At 41.0% G+C, this 13,937-nt stretch overlaps 1 protein-coding gene across 3 annotated transcripts in view; it reads right to left on the bottom strand.

The window, feature by feature from the left end:
* The window catches only part of GNAQ (G protein subunit alpha q), a 227,368-nt gene that overhangs the window by 40,977 nt on the left and 172,454 nt on the right, over positions 1-13,937 (bottom strand). For all 3 annotated transcript variants that reach the window (XM_037901809.2, XM_037901811.2, XM_037901810.2), the window contains exons 4-5: positions 13,746-13,874; positions 11,907-12,036 (exon numbers count right to left, since the gene is read on the bottom strand). In XM_037901809.2, coding sequence (XP_037757737.1) covers positions 11,907-12,036; positions 13,746-13,874 — 259 coding nt within the window. The remainder of the gene's footprint in view (positions 1-11,906; positions 12,037-13,745; positions 13,875-13,937) is intronic.

The raw sequence follows: 13,937 nt of genomic DNA, 5'->3' as shown, positions 1-13,937 counted from the left end.
ACAGCAGTTTGGCACAGTGACTTGGCTGACCTGACAGCTAACAAGATAGACCTCAGAAAAACTCAAAAAGATTTGCTCTGATTTTCTAGAAATTTGTTAAATTCCCAGTCAATGGAAACCAAGATGTCGCTCTTCTTTCCCTTCCCTGCTCTCCTTCCCTCCCTTTCCACTCCTTTACTTTTTTGTTCTTTTTTTCTCTTCCCTTATTTTTGAGGTGTGGGGGGCAAATCAATAACATATACATTAAAAACAAACCAAGGTTACTCTTAACATCTCAACAGTGTCTTATTTAGATCTGTGCTAACACACCTGTCCCAATCTCTAGTTTAAAATATACAGGATTTCCTTTGTTTAATGGCTTTGTGGCACACTTAAGTTACACAAATCTATTTTATCTTTTAACAGGTTTTATCTTTTAACAAATTCTGAATCTTGTCTTCTTAGAAACACAGAATCACAGAGATGTAGGGCTGAATGGGACTTTGAGAGGTCATCTAGTCAAGCCCCCTCCCCTGCACTGAGTTAGGACACAGTATATCTTGACCACCCCTAACCGGTGTTTGTCCAACCTGTTCTTAAAATCCAGGGGATGCTGTGAAGGCCAAAAGTATAACTGGGTTCAAAAAAGCATTAGATAAGTTCCTGGAGGATAGCTCCATCAATGGCTATTAGCCAAGATGGTCAGGGCTGAAACCCTATGCTCTGGGTGTCCCTAAGCCTCTGACTGCCAGATGCTGGGACTGGACCACAGGGAATGGATCACTAGATAACTCCCCTATTCTGTTCATTCCCTCTGAAGCGTCTGACACTGGCTGTTGTCAGAAGACAGGAAACTGGGCCAGGTGGACCACTGGTCTGACCCAGTATGGCCATTCTTATGTTATTACCTCCAGTGACAGAGATTCCACAACCTCCCTTGGGAGCGTATTCCAATATTTAACTATCCATATAGTTAGAACCTTTTCCCCAATATCTAACCTAAATCTCCCTTGCTGAAGATTAAGCTAATTACTTTTTGTCCTATCTTTGGTGGACATGGAGAACAACTGATAGCTGTCCTTTTTGTAACACTCCTTAACAAATCTGAAGACTGTTTATCAGGTCCCACCTCAGTCTTTTTTTCTCATGACCAAACATACCCAGTTTTTTCACCTTTCCTCATAGGTCAGGTTTTCTAAATCTTTTATCGTGTTTGTTGCTCTTCTCTGGACTCTCTCTACTTTGTCCACATCTTTCTTAAAGCATGGCACCCAAAACTGGACACAATACTCCAGCTGAGGGCTCAACAGTGCCAAGTGGAGTGCGACAATTACCTCCCGGGTCTTACATATGACACTCCTTCTTTATGCGTGGCAGATTTAGATTAGCCTTTTTCACAACTGCATCACATTGCTGGCTCACATTCCATTTGTGATCCATGATAAGCCTCACATCCTTTTCAGCAACATTGCTGCCTACCCAGTTATTCCCCATTATTTTTTGGCTTGGCTGTGTCCTGAACTTCTCCATGAGTGGGACAGAATCCATCCCAACAAGCCAACCTGAGGATGAAGTAACTCCTGCATCTCCCGTGCCACCCTCCATGGTGAAAAATGGCCTTGTCATGCTCCTTCCTCAGCTCCAGTGCCAACGGTCACCTGTGCACAGGGAGCTTCACGGAGCTGGGCTCAGCGGTCAGCAAAGAATGTGTGTCCATTGTGCTGGCTCCACCACTCAATCCTCAGTTCAAGCTGCGTCTGGACATCTCTGCAACTGCAGAGGCATTGGCAGGATTATATAAAGAGGTCCTCATTGCAAAACATCACCATAGACTTTAAATTAAAATGAGGAATGAACATTATACACTTCTTATTACTTTGTTTAATGTTAGGAGAGTGCCATGCGACAGGAATGCTTATTGTCCCCACATCCACATTCAAGCAAACTACATTTTACTGATGTGAGATAAATACACTCTTCTCCTACACGCGCCAGGACTGGAATGTTGGGGGAAAGCCAGGGGTGGGGGTGAATGGAGCAGCACTTTGATATCTCACTAACATCTATCCATATAATAGCGTCAGCGTGGGTGAGAGAAAGTGCAGCTCACTGAAGGGCAAAACTAAGCTCACCCAAACTGGTGTTTAGTTCTAAGCCATACTGAATTAGTTCCAGATCTGCAAGAATACAGGCCGAAGGCTGTCAGAATACACATATATGCACAGAATACAGAAGTTGGACCCAGAAAGCCTGCTTTGAACTAAAGTTATGAACATCAGATTTCAAAGTGAAAAACAAAAAGTTTCAGAAGTTTATTTTCATTGGTGTTAATGTGAATAGTAAATACTTTAGGTGGACAGAGGCGGACCAGTCTTCAGGACACCTAGGAATTTTGCAGCTTTTTACCTCCATAAGATGTTTTTAAAGAGAAACCTTGAAAAGTTAGAAGTTTTATAAATAAAGTATTATTACACAAAAATCAAGGCTGGAAATAAATTCAAGACTAGAAGTTATTATAACTGTGGGGATCAAGAGATGTTTTTGCTTACAGTGACTAGTCTCCAATCAGAATGAAAAAACATTTTCAGTTACATCACTCAGCTTTGCTGAAGTTGAAATCAAAGGTATTGTACTTAACAATAAGCCTTTGAGACATGAATGAAAATTGACAAGAAATATTTCAGACTGAAAAGTAAATATTCAATGTGGTACACATGTGCTGTCTGGCTAAAACCCCTCTGGTCTATGCTGAAAATTTACTGCTCAATGACAAGAACAGTATTTGCAAAAGCCAAACCTTCCTACAGCAACATATTGACATTAACAAACAAAGATTTTTTACTTCAAATCAAATTTTTGGCAAAACTGCTTCCCAAGAGCCTTTTGTTTCTCTTATGTACAATTAATTTCCATGACGTGGCAACATGAGTACAGACAATAGATGCACCCTCCTTGTCTGCTTCAAGTTTTCTAATGCACACATTTCCTCCTGAACCTCCAGCAGCATTTCCCAGATAAGAATTTCCAAAGCACAAATAGGTTAGTCTACACAATATTCCCTATATAGGGAAGATTTAGGAGCTCAAGTCCCATTAATTGTTAATGGGAGTAGTGCTCCTAAATCATGTCGGCACTCCTGAAAATCCGACTCTCAGCTTAAACTCCACATTTTACAAATACTTTGGTGGGTTTCTCTCCAGGAATTGCCACCTCTAGCAAAAAATTAGCAGTCAAGAGAAATTTGTTTTTCTGAGATGTGGCTGGTGCCAGTACAGAACGGGTCTGCCTGGAAAAGGCAGGAGTGAAAGTAGCCAAAAAGGGATTAGGCAGAAGTGGAAACAGACGTGTGAGAAAGAAAAGAGGAGGTACGAGGATGCTTGGAAGGTGAATCAGACTATTCTCCTCTTAGCGCATATCACATAAGGATTGCTTCTCCTCTCAGCTGACATGAATGGAGCACAACGTTGTGGGGGGTCTTCACAATTCCTCTGCAGAAACTATCCGTTGGTCAGCTGGAGAAGTAATGAGTGCTCTAACCGGGGAGCCATGCAGATTAAGAGAGCTGCTTGATCTAGCTCAGAGATGGGCAAACTACGGCCCATGGGACTGTCCTGCCTGGCCCCTGAGCTCCTTGCCTGGGAGGCTAGTCCCTGGCCCCTCCCCCACTGTTCCCCTCCCCCGCAGCCTCAGCTCACTGCGTCGCCGGCACAATGCTCTGGGCGGCGGGGCAGCGAGCTCCTGGAGCCGCGCAGCTGCCTGTCCTGATGCAGCCGTGCCACCAGCCACCGGTGCTCCAGGCAGCGCGGTAAGGAGGCAGGGAGTGCGGGGGTTGGATAGAGGGCAGGGGAGTTTGGGGGTGATGGTCAGGGAGCGGGGGGTGTGGATAGGGGTCAGGGCAGTCAGAGGGCGGTGAACAAGGTGGTTGGATGGGGTATGGGCACCAGGGGGGCAGTCAGGAAGGAGAGGGGAGTTGGATAGGGTGGCAGGAGGCAGTTAGGGGCAGGGGGTCCGGGGGCGGTCAGGGGACAGAGAGCGGGGGGTGGATGGGGCAGGGGTCCCCAGGGGGCCATCAGGAAACAGGGGGGTTGGATGGGACAGGAGTACTGGGGGGGCTGTCAGCGGGCAAGAAGCAGGGGAGGTCAGATACGGGGTGGGGGCCAGGCCATGCCTGGCTGTTTGGGGAAGCCCAGCCTCCCCTAACCAGCCCTCCATACAATTTCAGAAACCCGATGTGGCCCTCAGGCCAAAAAGTTTGCCCACCCCGATCTAGCTAATATAAGAGTTTGATGCAGCACCTGATCCATCAGGACAGGACATCTTTAGAGGATAATACTTCCTCCCAAAACCCCTCGAAGGAAGAATAGTGACCTAGATTTCCTAAACCCCTCTTTCTGGAAAAGGTAAATTTTGATAGTCATTTGGACATCTCAAGAATTCCATAGAACTTCATACCTAGCCAGAGGTTTGGGGCATGAGCTGAGGAAGGAGATCTCCACAGAAGGCTTTGAGAGAAAATTAGGGTGAGAATAGCTAGGGAGGGATGCAGACTAAAGCAACAAGCCACCCCTATTCTATGGACTGAAGTGGTATCCATAACAAACTCTATCTTAGTTAATGCAGAGGATTATAGCGTACTGACTCAAAGGTAACCTTGACAGAAGGCTCTGTGGATTAGGCTGAAGGTTCCACAGGGGAAATGATGATTTAATTAGAGGCCTCGGGCATGAAATTGCCTTTTAAAACACAGGACAAAAGTTTCAAACTTAGATACCTAAAGTGAGGTACCTTCAGCTGGTGTAAATCAGCACAGTGTCACTGAGGTCAATAGCGCTATGCTAATGTACACCTTCTGAGGCTCTGTACCCTAAATTCAAAATGGGAGTCCAGTTCGCTTGGAGACTACAGCAACCCAAAAAATGAAGGGAGTACAGAGATTTCTGAAGCCTTTTCTCTGCCCACTGGAACAGGAAAGCGGTCTCTTTCTTGGTCTGTCCCTGATACTACAGTGATGGTGCAATCCTATCTGATGAGGATAGGATGCAGAGGAGAAATATTCAGGAACAACAGGTCTAGATAGAATGCCCTTAGTCCTTTGAACCTAAATTTTCATTCTCTATCGGAGTACTCCCCCTTGTGTACTTCCCCTGGGAGTACAACAACCTTGTGAATGAACCAGATCCCTCTTCAATTGAGGACGGCATCTTCTTTTTTCTGCAGTTATTCCTAGAGAGGAAGTCCGTTTCAGGGAATGCCAGCTTTAAGCTGGTTCTGCGTATTAGTCTCCGGCTACGCACGGTCAATCAGCATTTATCATCAGTTTGTGTTAAACAGCTTCAACTTTCCATTTGCATTTAAGGGAATAAACATATAGTGGTGAGGAGCAAATCTCAAAAAGTTGTGAAATTCAGTTTGGACAGCCATTCAAAGTTTCAGATGTTTAATATGAAGAGTATTCTGGAAATCAGGCTGTATATCTGTCATAATTTGCTTTTCCCTATGTGATTTCCTGTGCTTTCTGGTTTCAACTGTGTCATGAAAATGCTTCGAGAATAGCTCCCTCTTGATATGTCAGTTTCTAGTCCAGGGGTGGGCAAACTTTTTGGCCTGAGGGCCACATCGGGTTTTGGAAATTGTATGGAGGACCAGTTAGGGGAAGCTGTGCCAGGCTGTGCCCCCACCCCCTATTCGCCCCCCTTGCTTCTCGGCCCCTGACGGCCCTCCCCTGGACTCCTGCCCCATCCACCCCCCCACTCCCTGTCCCCTGACCGCCCCTGGAACCCCTGCCCCCGACTGCCCCCCACAGCCCCATTCAACCCCCCCCCCCGTTCCCTGCCCTCTGACTGCCCGCCCCCATCCACACCCCCACCCCCTGACCAGCACCCCGAACTCCCCTGTCCTCTATCCAACCCCCCCCCGCGCCCCGCTCCCTGCCCACTTACCGTGCAGCACAGAGCACCGGTGGCTGGCGGCGCTACAGCTGCGCCACCCAGAGCGTTGCGCTGGTGTAGTGTAGTAAATTGCTCTCCGTAACTGCTACCAGTAGCACATTCCTACCCGGAGCAGTTTAATACACTACACCGGCAGCATGGCGCGCTGAGGCTGCGGAGGAGGGGGAACAGCGGGGGAGGGCCTGGGGGCTAGCCTCCCGGGCCAGGAGCTCAGGGGCCGGGCAGGAGGGTCCCGTGGGCTGGATGTGCCCACATAGTTTGCCCACCTCTGTTCTAGTCCATGGCTGCAAGAGGACAATGCAGAGAAGAAATAGAAACCAAAAGATAAACAAACGTTTTCATAACTCAGAAACATTTTAGGCTTGGTTTGAGTGAAGGGCCAGGTTTTGGTTGACTCTTGTTTTATCTGAACCTGTTCAATATCCTTAGTTATCAGACCAAGCTGACATAAGGCAGGCCAATATGAAAATGTGTCAACTCATTTTAAGATTTTTTTTCTTAGTAATTAACTGTGAATGCAATATTATATATTACTGCATATAAACTAGATCAGAAATACACTCTACATATGACCCTCACTACAATTAACATAACAGACTTTACATCCAGCCTCTCCCTACTGCCCAAACTAACTTCAATCATGCTTTGTTCTCTGAAGACAGAGGCTTTCATGCATTATGAACTAGCCCTCACTGTGAAGGATGGTCCTTAGTTTAGAACCTATGTACCATAATCCAACATTAAACCTGGTATTATCTGAATGTTAACACATTAAATTATTTCTATCACAAATGCAGGATCGTGAAAGTGAGGTTTTAAAAAAATGTCATCTATAATAAAGAGATTAACCCAACATATTTTGGGCTCAGAGCCCACATATGTAATAAGCACCATTTATGCCACATGTTAAGAGCTTATAATGGTTTTGAGAAGTGTGTAGGGTGCTGTGTGCGTCCTCTGAAATGAGGTGATGATTACCTGTTCTGTTGATAGGTTTAAGCTTTCTGTAGTATTATTTTTATTGTGCCCTTAATTTTGGCTCTTTGTCCCACATTTGGGCTTTGGTGAAAGCAAAATATTGCTGGTACAGCAGTCTAATTTAGAGCATTACACTGATAAAAAATAATTACTATAATGCACGTTTTGTAAAATAAAATAACATGCTGATGTGAAGCCCAGTTAAAGGAATACAAACTCTGATCATAAACAGAATGAAAAGATGTATCTCCTGTAGTACGTCAGTCTATTCCAGTCCTTCACGGATATGAACATTTTGTGAACATAAGAACGGCCATACTGGGTCAGACCAAAAGTCCATCTAGCACAGTATCCTGTCTTCCGACAGTGGCCAATGCCAGGTGCTTCAGAGGGAATCAACAGAACAGGTAATCATCAAGTGATCCATCCCCTGTTGCCCATTCCAAGCTTCTGACAAACAGAGGCTAGGGACACCATCCTTGCCCATCCTGGCTAATAGCTATTGATGGACCTATCCTTCATAAACTTATCTAGTTCTTTTTTGAACCCTGTTATAGTCTTGACCTTCACAACATCTTCTGGCAAAGAGTTCTACAAGTTGATTACGTGTTGTGTGAAGAAATACTTCCTTTTGTTTGTTTTAAACCTGCTGCCTATTAATTTCATTTGGTGACCCCCTAATTCTTGTGTTATAAGAAGGAGTAAATAACACTTCCTTATTTACTTTCTCCACACCAGTCATGATTGTATAGATCTCTATCATATCCCCCCATAGTCGTCTTTTTTCCAAACTGAAAAGCCCCTGTCTTATTAATCTCTCCTCATATGGAAGCTGTTCCATACCCCGAATGATTTTTGTTGCCCTTTTCTGAACTTTTTCCAATTCCAATATATCTTTTTTGAGATCGGGCGACAACGCAGCATTCAATATGTGTGAATTAAATGTCTGAGTGCATACCAAAGCGATAAAATTGAAAGACCTCTGTTTTATTAGGGATGTACTTTTAGCTGACTGATGTAACAGGAGTTTTTTTCTAAAAAATAAAACAAAAGGGCAAATCTACAAGCTCTTGCTCAACTCTTGAAACTGGACTTTATTAAGAACTAACACTGAAAAAGAGTCAAGTCTGTGGGGATACCAGACTTATTTTGCTATATCTATCATTTTCTGAAGTGATGTAACTTACGTTTATGCAATCATGTAAATATTATGCTGATTCATTTAATGTTACTAAATGAAAAAGACTGGCTAGGACAGATTTGGCACACCCTGTTAGGTTTTGAAGGGTAACTGTTAAATTAACTATTGGTGTGTTTTGACTGCTGATTCCATCCTTTATAATTAGGCTTGGAAGGATTGGATTTTTATGGGAAATGTTGGTAAACTTTGATTTCACCATAGAAACGCGAATCAACAAAAACATTTTTCTATTGATAATAATTGAAATTAACCGAAAGATAAAGAAAGAAAAATGCTGCTTGATTTAAGGATATTTAGTTTATATATTTTGTAGGGCTGGCAAGCGATTAAAAAAATTAATCATGATTAGTCGCGTTGTTAATAATAGAATACCATTCATTTAAAATATTTTTGGATTTTTTTTTATATTTTCAAATATATTTATTTCAATTATAACACAGAATACAAAGTGTACAGTGATCACTTCATATTTCTTTTTGATTACAAGTATTTGCACTGTAAAAAAAAAAAAAAAGAAATAGTATTTTTCAATTCACCTAATACAAATACTGTTGTGAAATCTCTTTATCATGAAAGTTGAACTTACAAATGTAGAATTATGAAAAAAAACTAAACCTGCATTCAAAAATAAAACATTGTAAAATTTTAGAGCCTGCAAGTCCTACTTCCTAATTTTAGAGCACTTAGTCCTACTTCTTTTTCAGTCAGTCGCTCAGACAAACATGTTTGTTTACATTTCCAGGAGATAATGCTGCCCGCTTCTTGTGTACAATGTCACCTGAAAGTGAGAACAGGCGTTCTCATGGCACTGTTGCAGCTGGCATCGCAAGATATTTATGTGCCAGATGGCTAAAGAGTCATATGTCCCTTGATGCTTCAACCACCATTCCAGAATATATGCGTCCATGCTGATGACAGGTTCTGCTCGGTAACAATCTAAAGCAGAGCGGACCAATGCATGTTATTTTCATTATCTGAGTCAGATGCCACCAACAGAAGGTTGATTTTCTTTTTTGGTGGTTCGGGTTCTGTAGTTTCTGCATCCAAGTGTTGCTCTTATAAGACTTCTGAAAGCATGCTCCACACCTCGTCCCTCTCAGATTTTGGAAAGCACTTCAGATTCTTAAATCTTGGGTCCAGTGCTGTAGCTATCTTTAGAAATCTCACATTGGTACCTTCTTTGCGTTTTGTCAACTCTGCAGTGAAAGTGTTCTTACAATGAACAACATGTGCTGGGTCATCATCCAAAACTGCTGTAACATGAAATATATGGCAGAATGCAGGTAAAACAGAGCAGGGGACATACACTTCTCCCCCAAGGAGTTCAGTCACAAATTTAATTAACACATTATTTTTTTAACAATCACCATCAGCATGGAAGAATGTCCTCTGGAATGGTGGCTGAAGCATGAAGGGGCATATGAATGTTTCACATATCTGGCACGTAAATACCCTGCAATGCTGGCTACAAAAGTGCCATGCAAATGCCTGTTCTTACTTTCTGGTGACATTGTAAATAAGAAGAGGGCAGCATTATCTCCTGTAAATGTAAACAAACTTGTTTGTCATTGGCTGAACAAGATTCAGAGAATCATAGAATCATAGAATAACAGAGTTGGAAGGGACCTCTGGAGGCCATTTAGTCCAACCCCCTGCCCAGAGCAGGACCAATCCCAACTAAATCATCCCAGCCAGGGCTTTGTCAAGCCTGACCTTAAAAACTTCTAAGGAAGGGGATTCCACCACCTCCCTAGGTAACGCATTCCAGTGTTTCACCACCCTCATAGTGAAAAAGTTTTTCCTAATATCCAACCTAAACCTCCCCCACTGCAACTTGAGACCATTACTCCTTGTTCTGTCATCAGCTATCACTGAGAACAATCTAGATCCATCCTCTTTGGAACCCCCTTTCAGGTAGTTGAAAGCAGCTATCAAATCCCCCCTCATTCTTCTCTTCCATAGACTAAACAATCCCAGTTCCCTCAGCCTCTCCTCATAAGTCATGTGTTCCAGACCCCTAATCATTTTTGTTGCCCTTTGCTGGACTCTCTCCAATTTCTCCACATCCTTCTTGTAGTGTGGGGCCCAAAACTGGACACAGTACTCCAGATGAGGCCTCACCAGTGTCGAATAGAGGGGAACGATCACGTCCCTCGATCTGCTGGCAATGCCCCTACTTATACACCCCAAAATGTCATTGGCCTTCTTGGCAACAAGGGCACACTGTTGACTCATATCCAGCTTCTCATCCACTGTCACCCCTAGGTCCTTCTCTGCAGAACTGCTGCCTAGCCATTCGGTCCCTAGTCTGTAGCCGTGCATGGGATTCTTCCGTCCTAAGTGCAGGACTCTGCACTTGTCCTTGTGGAACCTCATCAGATTTCTTTTGGCCCAATCCTCCAATTTGTCTAGGTCCCTCTGTATCCTATCCCTACCCTCCAGCGTATCTACCACTCCTCCCAGTTTAGTGTTAGAAGTAGGAGTGAGTGGACTTGTAGGCTCTAAAGTTTTACATTGTTTTGGTTTTGAGTGTAGTTATGTAACAAAAAAAAAAATCTACATTTGTAAATTGCACTTTCACAGCAAAGAAATTGCAATACAATGCTTGTATGAAGTGAATTAAAAAATACTATTTCTTTTGTTTATCATTTTTACAGTGCAAATATTTGTAATAAAAATATATACTTTGATTTCAATTACAACACAGAATACAATATACATGAATATGTATATGAAAATGTAGAAAAACATCCAAAATATGTAATAAATTTCAATTTGATATTATATTGTTTAGCAGTACGACTAAAACTGCGATTAATTTTTTTAAATTGCGATTAATTTTTTTGAGTTAATCGCATGAGTTAAGTGCTATTAATCAACAGCCCTAATATTTTGACATGTGATGTTAACAATTTGTGTTTTAATGGTTATAAAGTTTTAATTTTTCAATCTCAACATTTACTGGCATAAAATAATTATTTTCTCAGCCCCCCATAATTTCCTGCAACTCTGAAAATTAAAATAGAGAATAATAGAACAAAGTGCTGAAAAATAAACATTGATATTATCTGTCAAAATCATAAAAAGCTAATTCTGCCAATGCTATTTGTAATACACCATTTTCTTCTTTTGCTATTTCTCAACAGCTGCAAGAGAAAATATAACCCAGTGTAAAGGCTATGCTGAGAAATACTGAAATGAAGCTGTTAGCCTCTCCCAGTACTTTAGGATCTGGATTTACAATTGCAAAAACAAATGCCATCATCAAGGCATCTCATTCTGCATTCCAGATAGTCTGAAATGTAAGATCCTTGTAACCACTCCAGCCTTACAGACCCTACCCATAGGGCTCCATTGGAAACTCTACCTCCACAAATAACTACCATAAATAATTTCTTTGTAATCAACTAGATTCTACGGCAGCAAAAAACTGCTTGGCTCCACAGATCATCTGTACAGGGGATCAATTTGTATAACAGCATTTGAAGATCAGCGTTTTAATCTCCGCATTACTGTTGCTTTTGTAACCTGTAGTTGTATGATACTGCTGGTAGCCACATGGAAAACATTTGGGACTGGACATACCAATCTGTTCATAGACCATGACAGAACAGCTAGCTACTTTGAGATGAACTGGTAAGTACTAAGTATTATTTCTTTCGTTCTACTCATTTTCAGGCTCCCCTACATAATTCCCAAATACTCATGTGAAAAACACAGCTCTACATAGTTCACCAAACCATGAGCTCAGGTTTCAATCAATTGCAATGCTCAAGAGAGTGCTTTCAGTCAGTGCTTACCTCATTGTCCGACTCCACAAGTACTTGATCATATTCACTAAGGGCTACTAGAAACATGATAGATGTGACATTTTCAAAGCAATGTATCCATTTTCTTCTTTCTGATCGTTGGCCTCCTACATCCACCATTCTGTAAGGTTAACAAAATCCACATCAATTCCAGGGGGAAACAAAGCCTAATAAAAATCAATGTACATCCACTTACGGAGCATCAAATTCAGCAATTTAGGTAATGAACAATTTGGGTGGAAACCAAAAAAAAAAAAAAAAATCCCTTTTTTGTTAGCAGTCATTCCATTAATATTTAAAAATCAACAGTGTATGTGTTGCGGGGGAGGCAGGTTGCCATGTTTCCTTTATAAGACTGACATGGCTTATAAATTTTAATAATTATAAGCTTCATCCTCTCAAGTGCTCTGCATGCAGAAATCTCTTTGAAGTAATTCTGAGCAACACTCGGGGAGTGCTTGCAGGACTCGGCCTCGTAGATTTAGCAGAAACAGGCATGCAGAGCCTAGGGTAAAGTAGTTTGTAGCCAAAGTAAAAATGCTTTAACTGAAATAGTTTCTGTATTTTTTCCATATAATTCCAAGATATATTTTGAGGAATTAGCAAATAATTTTCAAAAGATAACAAATAAATATATATTGGGGGACTGATGATCTAGTGAGAAATACATGTGAAATGAACATTGAACTGAAGTAAATTTAATCTTTTGGATGGGATAGGTGATCATGTGACACATAAGTAAACTTAGAATCAACATAAAATTTGAAAAACATGTTTTATTGGAAGTGCTTAAGATGTTTTGTGTATTTTTCAATTTCTGCCAAGAACACAAGTTAGTCCTTTGTATGTGTTTGGATAGAGGTTCATCCATTCCTTTAGTATCAACTGCTTAAAAATGATTCAGTGTTACAGTTAAAAATAATTAGAAAAAAATTATACTACTCCTATTACACTTCAGTCACTTGAAGAATATGATGGAGTGAGCATATAACAGACTGAAATTTGGTATGATAGCATAAATATCCTCTTTTTGCATTTTGAATTTGCAATTGTAACACCCCATTATTCTGTATTCATGCAGTAGTGAAATGCATATAAGGTATTGAGTATTCCTACTGAAAAACAATGAACATGAGCTAAAAAAATTTGGGCACATAACATAAAATAAGCATTTTCAAGTTTAAGTTGATTCTCATCCTGAATTCAAAAAGAGCCTCAACTCAATCTCCCTTTTGCAGGCAAAGTTTTGCACCCACAATTAATTATCAGCCCAAAAGCTCTTACTTAGATGTTTAAATTGCAGGTGCAATCAAGTATTTATATTTCTAAGTGACAGCATTTGCACTTGAAATTAACTGTGGGTAAAATTATTTGTAGAAGTAAAAGTAAGCTTTAAATATGTGAACTATTCATTAAAAATCAAGCCTCTACGTTTATCTTTGCGCCTCATCTAATAAATAGGAAAAGAAGATGCACAACTGACTTTGGTTTATATATGTTTATATACATATAATTTGTAATTAAACATTGCTATAAATATTTTTAAAAAATCAATTCCAAATTATTCCACTATGACCATAAGAACTGAATTAAAAAATACCAGGTTTATTTTCTCTCCCTCACTTGATCTCTTTACTTATTTCCTATAGTCAATTGGTAACCACTTGTGTACAATAACAAAGAAACAAAATGATCAAACAAATAACTAAAGTGCAGAATCAATTTATGTTTACACACTTTTTTTTTTTTTTTTTTTACCAGTATGTGACATTTTATATAACTAACATACAACAAAAAGAAATTTATTAAGTGGTTTTTCTTGTTTTCTACCTGAAAATGACGCTTTGTAAGTCGAATGGATATTCAATGATCCCTGTTGTTGGGACTCGAACTCTAAGCACATCTTGTTGGGTGGGCAGATAGGCAGGTTCTGCTATACGGTCCAGGTCATTAAGATAGCTACAGACAGGGAGAAACAACAGGAACGCAAGACAGTGACACCATAATCCCACTGAGGGAAGG

The sequence above is a fragment of the Chelonia mydas genome, chromosome 5, assembly GCF_015237465.2.
Source record: "Chelonia mydas isolate rCheMyd1 chromosome 5, rCheMyd1.pri.v2, whole genome shotgun sequence".
Taxonomy (NCBI): Eukaryota; Metazoa; Chordata; order Testudines; family Cheloniidae; genus Chelonia; species Chelonia mydas.
This window is presented reverse-complemented; position numbering and strand designations above follow the sequence as displayed.